The sequence below is a fragment of the Pseudonaja textilis genome, chromosome 14 (assembly GCF_049901715.1).
Source record: "Pseudonaja textilis isolate UNSWEBS1 chromosome 14, rPseTex1.2, whole genome shotgun sequence".
Taxonomy (NCBI): Eukaryota; Metazoa; Chordata; class Lepidosauria; order Squamata; family Elapidae; genus Pseudonaja; species Pseudonaja textilis.
The window spans coordinates 6,457,627-6,470,216 of NC_142003.1; the positions used below are offsets into that span (position 1 = coordinate 6,457,627).

At 40.1% G+C, this 12,590-nt stretch overlaps 1 protein-coding gene across 1 annotated transcript in view; it reads right to left on the reverse strand.

Moving 5' to 3' along the window:
- APOLTP (apolipoprotein lipid transfer particle homolog) overlaps positions 1–12,590 on the reverse strand; it is a 66,949-nt gene that overhangs the window by 49,800 nt on the left and 4,559 nt on the right. Inside the window, exons 3-14 of the mRNA XM_087912745.1 lie at positions 12,244–12,314; positions 11,665–11,827; positions 10,996–11,133; positions 9,723–9,912; positions 9,290–9,426; positions 6,479–6,582; positions 5,167–5,332; positions 3,979–4,161; positions 3,708–3,860; positions 2,562–2,706; positions 1,805–1,963; positions 1,018–1,136 (exon numbers count right to left, since the gene is read on the reverse strand). Coding sequence (XP_087768871.1) covers positions 1,018–1,136; positions 1,805–1,963; positions 2,562–2,706; positions 3,708–3,860; positions 3,979–4,161; positions 5,167–5,332; positions 6,479–6,582; positions 9,290–9,426; positions 9,723–9,912; positions 10,996–11,133; positions 11,665–11,827; positions 12,244–12,314 — 1,728 coding nt within the window. The remainder of the gene's footprint in view (positions 1–1,017; positions 1,137–1,804; positions 1,964–2,561; positions 2,707–3,707; positions 3,861–3,978; positions 4,162–5,166; positions 5,333–6,478; positions 6,583–9,289; positions 9,427–9,722; positions 9,913–10,995; positions 11,134–11,664; positions 11,828–12,243; positions 12,315–12,590) is intronic.

Here is a 12,590-nt window from a genome sequence, read left to right on the forward strand (position 1 = left end):
TTATGTGACATTGGTTGAATGCTTTTCTTTCAGCACTAAAGGAGGATCTTTTTTTATTTTCTCAGGCATTTTAGGAAACCTTTAGAACGATTGGAAAACAATTTCGGAAGCTTTTATAGTTAATCTGACTTTATGCTTCGTGTTCATTATTATCACCAGTACACATTACTATAATCTCATTTGTCTTTTGGTGCTATGATTATCGCTTTATATTGGCTAGTATGATCTTTTATATGAAAGCGTTGACTGATAATTGTTCAGAAGACAGCTGCATAAATAAACACTTGCCATAACCCATTATTGACAAGAACAACTCTCTCTTTCCCTGATCACAGAAGAGCTGTGAACAATAAATTAGGAAAAATTCTGCTTTACGTATAAATCAGTGCCAGCGGGGAGAAGTTTAGTTGCTGAAATTCTTGCAAACTATCAATTCATCTTGTTCGGAAGACTCTGTTATGAGTCTAGGCTAGAGAAAAAAAAATTACTCTTGACCTGAATTCATGGACTTTATTTAGTTATGAAAATTTATATGGCTGCTCACTTACGCTCCGTAACTCTGGGTGGCTTACAATATATTTTCAATGCATCCATATGTAGTCAGAAACTAATTTTCCAGCTTTCGGAAATCAGCAACAAAGCACAACATAGATTCAAACTGAAATGGTGAATTCTAATTCCACGTATGTAAGATGGACCTGGTTGATGGAAACTTGCTTCAGTATTGAAAATAAGGCAGACTTTTTTACACTCTCTGAAGAAAGGAAGGTAGCTACGATTGTGGAGGGCAAAGCTTTTGATGTCTGCAGGGTAGGAGCCAATTGACTGCTGTTGATTCCTACTTATCTAGAGGGACATCAGCCTGGGGATTCTGGTCATGGCTGGATCAATCATGACCTGACTTGGGAGGAAGAAGTTTCATCTGTTCCTAAGAATACAAATCTGGATTCCTGTGCGTGACAAATTTATGCAGCATTATGCCTAATAATTGGTTCATGTGTCTTTCAGGTCACTTGCCTCTAAGAGGTTGATAGCCCGTCCCAGCAGATGGAGGGTGAAATTGGTCAGGATCGAACGTGGGATAAAAGAAGCGGGTGAGAAGATGACCTGAGCCTCAGCATTTCCACTGGCCATCGCTGGAATGGAAAGAGTTCCCAAAAATACTTCAGTTAGAAGAAAAACTTGTCTTGTTGAAGTGTCCAGTTGTGTATACAACACAGCTATATATATATATATATACCTGCCTTTAGTGTCCTGATCAGTGCAAGACACATGACAGACCAGAACATCATGGCAGTGAGACAGAACACAGTTAATGTTGCTAGTTTCTGGGCAAGATTTGTTTCACTTGCACATATTTTAACCTTTATTTTATATTTTAAATTTGATGTTGCACAGTATGCCCTATTTTAATTGTGATGCTTCTGGCACAAATGAACAAACTGTGCATCTTGATTATACAGGCTCACATTTCAGATATGTGATTGTTAAGTGACCGTATTTTTTACACAGGTAGAAAATACCTGTATTTAAAAAGGCTCTAAACAAGAAGAATTAACATTCAGATTCTATAGATATGATGACCACATTTTTTTAATAAACTGAAAAAAACTCTACAGAAAATTTCGGATGTCTGAAGAAATGCAATTCAAGGCAGAGCTCAAACAGCCAATTATTGATCATTGTGTATTGCCCAAAGTTTAAGACTTAATGCATAAAAACCCAAGGACTTAATATTCATTCATTCGTTCATTCATTCATTCATTCATTCATTCGTTCATTCATTCATAATGCATTCAGCTACCTGAGTGGAAGGTAACATCTGTGTAGGAAGAAAATTTCCATGTTTCCCAATCAAATTCCTTGAGAAGGATGTCTTCAGGAAGAGAGTTCCTAAGATCCTGTTTTAGTGGGTCTTCTGTTCTTAAGAGCTCAGAAAGATGACTCCAGACAAAAGACCCCACTCAAAAAATATATACAGACACACACACACAAACAACAACAAAACAGTTCAATTATTGGAAAACAGAAGCTAAACCTAATGCGGAATACAGCAAAATTGCTTCTAACTTGATGACTTCAGAGATGCTGGATTACTACAATTACTTTCATCCTGCAAAAACCTAAAATGTTATGACAAGATTTTTACATTATGTACTTTGATTATTTGAGGCTGAATATTCGGGGCAAACTTAGGCACTATTCTTTATCAATCATAGCGTTCTAATTAAAGCCAACAAATTGCAGATTATTCAATCAACTGTTTAATCAAGATGAGGTTTAACAAAGATAGGTGAACATGCCTATAACCTCTCTGCAGATGTTTTGTACATTATAGTTCTTTCTAAGCATGTCTTTCTAGAAGTAATGTCTCACTGAGTTCAGTCGCATTTTTTCCCAAATAAATATGGATATGTTTGCAGCTTAACTAATGCAATCATGTATTTATTCATAAATAAGTCCCTTACAATTCAGTGAAACTTGTAACCAAATTCTTGCACTTAGGATAATAGCCAATTCTTCCAGAGATGGGGAATATCTAAGGAAAGACCCCCTCTTACCTTGGCTGGATCGCTCCTCCTGCAAAGTCCATTTAATGTGATTAAATAAATCTTTGCTAGGACATTTCATGGCCATAAGATACGAAGCAATTCTGATCTCAACATTCTCATCATAGGTTTGAAACAGCTGGACCAATACAGCACGCTAACATGAAAGAATATAGGGTAAAGAATGTTTATCAAATGTTGGCCACATCCATTCATATCTCATTTCAATGTCCCAAGAACCTCATTAACAATAGATTAGCCTTAGTGCAAGATTTTGCTAAGGTTTAATGTTCAAATGGGAACGGTTTTTATTTTCTGCAGAAGAAACTAACCACTAGGTGTTGGGCAAGCAGCCATTTTGAACTCCTTATTTCATAACATGCATACAGGTTATGTTAACTATTGTCTGAAAAATCAACCGTGCCTTTGTAAGAGATTTGGGGAAGGAAGGAAATCCTAGGTTTTAAATTATGGCTTGCAAATTTAAAATTTCAAGTAAAGTATTTAAAGTAAAGTAGGAAAATGATGGTAAGGTAAGGTAAAGGAAGGCAAGGCAATATGAGGAAAAAGAAGAGGAGAAGAGGAGTTAACCAATATATATAGTGCAATTACACTTAGAATATTGCACTCAGTTCTGCTCACATCAAAACAGTGTTAGAGAATTGGAAAAGATTAAGAAAGGATTATACTGATGCAAAGCTAGAATCCACTTTCTCGCTGAGGAAAGTTTATAATAACTTGGTTTACCTTTCAGCTAAGCTCTAAGGATTTGGGCTTTCATTGTGGAAACCCAAACACTGGGGTCTGAAAATCATGGCTTATGTCTATGCCCAATTTGAGTCTTTATTATCTAACAATCAAACCATGAATGGCTTCTTAAAGAACCGTGATTAAGATCATCATTGTTACCAATGTAGCATTTTAGCTCAGATTGAAAGCTAGTGAAGAAAATACAGCAATACAGTAGGAACTCGCTTTAGTAATACTAATACTAGATCCCAGGATCATCCAATGAATAGGAAGAGAGTTGGATCTTGTGGCTATATATTCAGATCCAGCAATCATGTCTTTAACACTTAATTTGCTCTTTTTTTCTCTACCAGACTGATGGTGTATTTTATTTAAAATGGGATGGCCAATCCACTCTACATCACCTACGTTGGCTGCACAAGGGATGCGCCGGAAAGCTTCAATGGCTGCCAGCCGGATTTCATTAGGGTTGTTTTTCAGCACCGCACAGGAACTCAGGAGTGTTGTCAAAGACGTTGCAGCCAGCCCTGCATTTCCAATCGCATTTAAGATCAGTTCCATCTGAGAAGCCCAAGTGAAGTTGAGTGAGACATCCCACAAATAAATCTGGAAGGACAACAACCCTCAAAACAAAAAGAGACTCGGTGTTCTTCATCTTTAACCAAACAGAAGACTCTACCTGAGCAGTTCCCTTCAATCTGGACCCAGAGCATTTCCTCCCTAGGCGTCTTCCCAGAATTTTCATAATTCTCAATACCGCTGGTACTTGGTCACAGTTGGTTCTTGTGGAGCAGAAGTGATGCAGCAAAGACGTTAAGGCTAAGAACGCTATTTGCCGTTCTTTGGGTAACTCCAACAGAGGCTGAACAAGAGAGATAGAAAAGTAAGAACATTATGTTATATGATATAATTGGGGGGATCAAGTTAGATTAAGATAGATCTGGAGATAAATGTAATGAAGAACCTCGAGAGGGAATCTGGACAGCATGGCAGAAGATCAAATACTGGGTTGTATTGGGCCAATGGTGGGACCTAAAGGAAGGCATTTGATGCCAGACTTAATCAATTATAAAGATTTGGGGGAACTCAGGAGCTGAACTGTAGTCTCTCTATTTTTTTTACCTCCTTTCCTTAAGTTTGAGCACTTTTGACATACGAGCTAAAATTCTGATTCTCAAATTGATTCTCTCTTTATATATTTATTTTTCAGATGTACACCTGCACACTCCTGACAAAGCTAGTTGGTAGTGGTTCACAACATTAGACAACCAGGAAACAACATTAAAACAACAAACCTATCAATAATCAACAAAAAAACCAATCACATCACAGTTAAAAATAGCCATGTGTTCAAATATGTGAGTTTTATGCAGGAAATGAATGCCAACTTATAAACACAAGTGTACAATGATAAAAACTGACATCCAAAATATCTACAGGACATTGTATTGCTTGTTCCTTGTATGAATAATCATATACATTCTATACTGTACCCATGATTAGGTTTTCAGAAAAATTAAACCATATGTCCTGTTTAAGATACACAGTGTACCAGGTCAATCATTCAGCATACCCCAACCAAGAGACAGCTGGCCAGCCAGCCAACCAACTAACCAACTGATTGACTGACCATCCAACCATCCATCCATCCAACCAACTAACCAACCATCTAATCAACTGACTAACCAACTTTATTGTGGATTTAAACGGTCATCTGGTTCATGCAACAACCTCTAATTTTCTTGATGATTCTGATTTACCCATTTTGGTTTCTAGACTCTGTTTTTTTTAGATTAGCCTTTTATGTGAATACAGCTGATACATCTCAACAAGCAGCCACAATCAAGCCATCCGTTATCCTGCTTACAGCTAAAGCATCGATCATGCCTGCAGTGGGCTCTGGAATGAAGGTGAGGGACCTCAGGAAATGGTCAATGCGGTCCTCTTCTACTTCTTGCAAAATAATCAGCTTTTTCATCAGGATGACGCAGGGTTCAGTTGCACAAAAGGGAAGAGCATCCAAGAGAGGCCGCCTGAAAGAAATGCAAGAATGGTAACAAAATTGAGATATGTAAAGAACGGACAGTTTGCTAGGTTGCTTGTTTGATGGAGACCGATAGATTGATAGGGCTATCAAGTTGACACTGATAAACTCATACATTGAGACTGAAAAACTCATATATTGAGATTCATAAGATGGTTGATATAGGTTGAGATTAGTTGAGACCAATAAACTGATACATTGAGATTTATAAGGTGATTGATAGGTTGAGATTCACAGAGCTGGAATGTTTTTGTTGTAAATTGCCCAGAGTCACTTAGGTGAGATGGGCGGTATAGAAATTTAATATATAAAAATAAAAAATAGGAATAACCTCAGCCCTAAGCTAGGCAGATGGCTAATCTAGACAGGTTAGCCTTGTAAGAAGGCAAAGGGTATTTTTTTCCCCACCCATGAATTCTACATTGTTGATTAGCCCCAGCTGGATTCTTACAACTAAGAAAACTGAATTCCCACAGGGGCTCATTCGATTTATTAAAAGGAAAATGGTGTTAACGGAAACTGAATATGTATATACAGGTATATTGGCCACCATCTATCATGAGGTAAAGTTTGAGCTTCTCTGATACTCCTGAACCTCTTTTTGACTCTTTCTTGACTTCAAGAAGAATCACAGCTACTCATTTAGAAAAGATAAATCCATACCAATCTTTTGCAAGCATCCTTTTTTGTTTTCAGAAATCCATTCCACCGAGGCTGAAAGGTTTGATATAACAGAAATAATTCAGCTATCTTTTCCTTGGGCTTAGGAGGTGTTTTTTTTCCCCATGAAATTCCACTAAATAGATCTCTCAGTAAGACATAACCAAATTCAACACAACCACCTACTGCTTAGGAGGAAAACTAGCTCTGAGCACTAGGCTTGGCATAAAGAGCTCAAAAGGACCTGTCTAAGTCTCTCAGTCTATGTCTCTGAACATATCTGGAGGTGTTCTTGACATGGAATTAGTTGAATCTCTTCTGCATCTTACTCAAAGGTAGAGTACCTATTGCTGTAAGTGTAAACTCCCATCTATGTGGAGGAGAGTGAGAGATCTTGGGATTGTCCGATAAATCTTAATTAAATGTTCCACATTGCCTTCTGAGCTACTTCTGGGACTATTTTTAGCCACCTTACCAGTTATCTTGACATTTGGAAGAAGGACTCTGCCACAGATCCATCAAGACATCAGCGGAGACCTGTCGAAGTGCAAACACCAAATTCAGGAAGAGATCTGTAGGCTGAGGAGAAAAAGAAGATCCGGATCAGTGTTTATACATTTAAAAATCAATAGTGTGGAAAATGTCTCCCAGTATCAAATTGGATGCAATGCAAAGCATCATAACCATGGGTTGGGAAAGATGTATTCTCAAGGGATTGGAAAAACTGCTGGAAAGAAAAATGAAGTCTTCAAAGCGGACTTAATTTCTGGTAACTCCATCTCATTACAGTTTTCTTGATAGCGATGATGGTATGTGAGAAAGACCTTGAGAGAAGGAGCAAAAAATGTGGTCTACGGAATGGTCAAAGCATAGCCTGCAACTGAATAATGGGCCAGGTAAGAAGTTTGGGAGGGACTTCCTTAGTTTCTCAGACTGTAAAAATGATGATGGTAGATCTGTACTTTCAGACTTGCAAGATTGATGTCAAGTACTGTAGATCAGACAGGAAATACAACCAGAGGAGCTAATTCTATTTTATTTTAAAACTACATTAACAGAATCTTCCAAAACCTAACTGTCTTGAAATTTATAACATTGGGAAAGGTAGAAGGGAAGAGAAGAGAATGAGTAGAAACAAGGTGAATGGATTCCATTATAATGTTGATGGTACACTGGTAGAACATCAAAAGAACCAGGCTGGGGACGTTCCATTCTGGAGAAGAGAAGAGTAGCTGGTTTCGGTCAACAATGACTTGATGTGAGCACACAAGATTACGTCCACATGTGAAGGCTCAATTAAACTGATTTATTTATAAAAACCTGTGCGCATGAACCTTCTCCACTAATTGTTGGCACCTGCTTAGAGTTAAGTAAGGGTCAGCAGCATTCAAGGGAAGTGGGCGTTGGATTTAGTTCACTTGTGGCTATGTAGGGATTCTAGGCGGATCCCTCTTTTAACCCCCACCCAGTGGTGAGAGTCAACATTTTTTACTACCGGTTCTGTGGGTGTGGCTTGGTGGGCATGGCATGGTTTGGTGGGCGTGGCTTGGTGGGTTAGGGAATACCACCTCTGTCCTGCTCTGTCAGGTGCAAGAAATAGGGAATTGGGGTTAGATCCAAAATGAGAACATATTTATTCCATGCTTCCTTTAAACAAGAATGGGAACTGCTTAGGGTCAAAGCGAATCGGTGGTAGATAAGAGTCAACAGAATCCAAGATAGGCTGGACATATATCTCTTGGGGGCACGGCATGCTTGACTCCTCCTTTGGGCTCAGCTTGGTCATCTCCTTCAGGCCTCCACGTTTTGCCACTCTTCTCCCACATTGGATGCAGAGGTGGTATCCAGAAGGTTCTGACCAGTTCTGGAGAACCGGTAGTGGAAATTTTGAGTAGTTTGGAGAACTGGCAAATACCACCTCGGACTGGCCCTGCCAACCCCATCTATTCTTTGCCTCCCGAGTCCCAGCTGATCGGCTGGGTCTTCTTTGGTTGCCCTGCACAGAAGAATGGAGCTGGAAAGCAGGTTAGGGGGGTGGGGAGGGAAGGGGGATTTTGCAGTATCCTTCCCCTGCCACGCCCACCAAGCCCTGCCACATCCACCAACCATATCCACAGAACCATAGTAAAAAATTTTGAATTCCACCACTGACTTTATGATAAAAGCCCATTAAAAGGCTACTTAAGAGGACACCAGGGAACAGATGCAAGCTTTATGGATCCTTGTCTTGAAGCTATGTGCCACGGATGCTTCTCTAAGCATCAGCAATTAAAGAAGAAGAAGAAGTGAACCAAAAATCTTGTCCCCTAACCCACAGGGAGTTCCCATCCCCCAAGCCAACTCTTTCTTTCTTTCTTTCTTTCTTTCTTTCTTTCTTTCTTTCTTTCTTTCTTTCTTTCTTTCTTTCTTTCTTTCTTTCCTATCTCCCTTTCTATAGCTTCCTCTTTCTCCCTGTCTGGCTCCAGGCCTTTGGCTCAATTCACAGCCCATTATTTAATCAGCATTTACATTCCATCTGATGCCACAATGGGTGGGCAGCGACTCTATAGAGGCTCCCCTGTGAGTGACAAGCATTTCCTCCTCTGCTTTCAATGGGGAACGAGGGAGATTCCTCCCCAGGCTTCTTTCATTCTTGTTTTGCTTGCCTGAATGGCGTGTATAATCTCACCCCATTTGGAAGCACAAAAAAATAATAATAGCCGGGAGCAAGAGAGGCTATGCCTGGCTGGTAAAGACGGGGTTTCCAAGGCAATCTTGTGGACAATTCCCATAAGCCTCTTCCTACACAAGAGGGTGTGTTTTTTTTTAAAAAAGATGCAGATTTGGAGATTAGGAGAGTCAATTGGAGCACAGAATATAACACAAGATGGCTAGGCCTACAAGATGTGGTCAACACAGGACATAGGGAAAATAGAGGTAGTCCTGAACTTACAAGAGTTTGCTTAGAGACCATTCAAAGTTACAACAGCGGCGAAAAAAGATATTTTTTCACACTTAGAACCATAGCCACATTCCCGTGATCCCACCTAATCAAAATGGAGATGCTTGGCAAATGACTTTCACACTTCAAACATCACGAGATCTTGCATATGGATGCATTTTTTTGTAAGAGTTTGGCATTCTTGGCAAAGACCTGGTGATCTGAGATTGCCTACTAAATTGTGGACATATCGTGCAGTGGAGAGGACTTCTACCCAACCTATTTTATTTGGAACAGAATGAAGGCAATCTTGAAGGTGTGACAAGTGCTCTAGAGTTGCTCTGTCACGATAATTCAATAAGCTACCTCAGTCTCCATGGAAGATTTCATGCAGAGCTTCTGAAGAACATTAGCTACTTCTTTCATTTCCTCCTCTTTGGACAGTGGTGCCATTTTCTCTTTTTCATAGAGCAGGCTGCTTTCATAGATGTCACTAGTGGGTACTAGAGAAATGAAACCAGCATTATATTGTAGATATAGGAAATACACAGAAAGCATCATTCAAAGATGTTTGTTCCCTAACATGGGACAATAAGTTCCATTCTTCTTCCTTGGCAAATGGAAGCACTGAACCTATTTTATTTTGGGATCCAAGGAGAAGCAACATCTGGTAATCACTGTCCAGAAACAGTGAACTAAAGCAGTAACAAATCACTGTTCTTTGGCTCTACCCAACAGTAGGGTTGGCCATGCAACAGTCATCCTATTAATTCGTTCTTGCTTGGAGGCATTAACCAACCTTTTTCCTGGGATACACTATGAGTTTCAGTTCGGAAGAGCTTCAAGTCTGTCCGAGTTTGCATCTTCACTCCACTGCCCTTCCTTGCAGGAGGTGTAACAAGATGGGACTCCATACATTTGAGTTCTGCAAGGATTCCTTTCTCCTCAAATCTCTGGACACATTCAAGTTTGGAAGACAGAAGCTGCTCCTGGGAGTGAACAGACACACGCGATCTAGTATAGTGGTCGCCAACCAGTAGGCTGGGGACCACTGGTGGTCTATGAGAAAATTTTGTTGATCCGCAGAGAAATGTCACCCACAGAGCACCCCCTAATTCAGGCTGTGCGGGAACACAAGTCCCGCAGGAACACAAGGCTGCGCCGCTTGCATTGCGAGCAACACGAGGTAGTGAGGGGAAGGGGGAAAGGGCAGAGGGGAGAACTTGCCCCATTCGCCCCATGCACCTTGCCTGGCCACTGGGCTGCTTCTTTCCGCTTCTTTCGCCTTCTGTTTTTAGCTGGATGCAAGGAAACCAGCAAAGGTCTTTCTTTCTCTCCCCCAAACTCCGCCAGAAATGAGTCTTTGGGACCCTGTAAAGCCTCCTGCTCCAAAGGGGCTGCGCCGGCAAAGACTCATTTCTCGCAGAGTTTGGGGGAGAGAAAGAAAGACTTCTGCTGCTTCTGCTGCTTTCTTTGCATGAAGCCAAAAGTCTCTCTCTCTCTCTCTCCCTGAGAATGGAGCTGGAGACAATATCCTATGATCCCAAATAAAGAATGATCGATCAGTAGGAAAACAGGGTGGGAAATTTTCCTGCAGACTTTTGGGGGATTTTTCCAGGGTCTCTGGTCCATGGGATTAAAATTATTATTTTGTATCTATCTATCTATCTATCTATCTATCTATCTATCTATCTATCTATCTATCTATCTATCTATTTGTCAATTGCTTACAAGATAATAGGTATAAGTAAAAAACATAGTTGTGAATACATGGATACATATAAGAAAAATAAAAGAAATAAAAGAAACAATAGGACAGGGACGGTAGGCACATTGGTGCGCTTATGAGTTTGGTGGTCCCTGAGGTCCAAAAGATTGGCAACCTCTGATCTAGTGGATGAGTCATGAACATCTAATCAATGCCATTTTAGTCACAATAAAATGGAGGCCAATTATTTTTCATTTAAATTATTATTCTTTTATTTAAATGCTATTTCTAACTGGCACCGTAATTGCTAAAAACCACCCCAAAGCAGGACACTGTTAAAGAAAAAAAAAATATCACAAGTTACCGATGCATCGGGAAGAGCCACCGATCTCAGAGAAGTAAATCCCGAAAAATGGTGAGAACACAAGTTGAAATCTTTCATCTTCAGAAGGACCGTACCTTTCTGCTGGTAGTGAGTGGGACATTTCCCTGAAATATCCACCTGAATTAACAATAGGTAAGAATAAAAAGAATAGAATAGAGCTGTAAGGGACCTTGGAGGTCATCTAGTCCACCCCCCTGCTCAAGCAGAAACCAAGCAGACAAGTAACTGTCCAGTATTGTTTTCTTTTTCAAGGAAAACAAAGTCAGGATTACTGTCCTTAGTTACCTAAAATTCTAACCCATAGCTTAACAGAAATAAAGGAGATAGGTGAGAAATGGCACTAAAAATGGTAGGTCAGGAATGAGACACTTGTGGGCCATGGACCTCATCCAGTTTGATAGGCTGACTAATCTGAGTTATCTTTCACTGTCCTGGCTGTCTCCCATCAGACTTACATGTGTCACACTTGCTGACATTTAAATTGGGACGTTGCATTGATTTGTTCTCTCGGTGCCCTCCCTTTTCTAAAAAATTTTTAGCAGCTGAGATATAAACAGTGACAACAATGGGACATAGGAGTATGGGGGTTACCAAACTCGCAGCCTTACGAATGGGCTAAACTCAGCACTGTGGTCTAAAGAGCTTCACCTCTTCCACACTGCTGTTGGGAGCCACAGATGATGTCTGCAGAGCGCTCAAGATACCCCGTTTGATGTTGAGGGCCCAAGTGGACTCATTCTTCTGGGGAAAGATCTTCAGAACTTTCCCCTTATGAAAACAAAACCAGAGTGGGTATTGCTCCAAAATTTCCCTAGAAGACAATAAGAAGGAGATTTTGTAAGCTAAGGAAATGTGGGTATACTGAAAAAACGTGAAGACCTAACCCCCTGGAGAAGTCTACAATGCTGGAGAAGGAAAGAGAAGAAAAGGATGGCCAACAAGGGGAAGGACTCAATTACAGTGTGAAGAACCAGTTCATGGGCAGATGGTCATGGAGAAAAATCTATCCACGTGGCCTTTAAGAGTTGACATTAATTTGATAGTACATAATCAATCAATCAAATCAATCAATCAATCAATACAAAGGGGTAGTTTTCTGCAGAAGGCTGAAATACTGAGAAAGGAGGAAAGAAAGAGAAGGAGAAGTCAATTAACAGAAAGATGGGTGGATTTAATTATAATGGTGATGGGGAAACCACAGGAAGGTTGGACCTAGAGTTGTTTTACCTTAAACCGTCATTCTCATTCATCAACTTCGCCTCGGATTCAAAGATGGTTTTGATCTGTACTCCTTGCAACTAGGAACAAGAACAGATGTCAACACAATACAGTTTTCAAATGGCTGAAAATGGATGGATGGATGGATGGATGGATGGATGGAAGAGAGAGAAGAGAGAGATAAAGACAACTTAGGATGAAGGAATGGATGGATGGATCGGTGGGTTGGTGGTAGATAGACAAATAGACAGATAGACAGACTGAATATGAGGAAAACAGCCCATAGATAATTTCTGAGTCAAACTTGAATCCAAAGAAGTTCTGCACTTATTGTATGATGATTTTAGGGTTTTTAA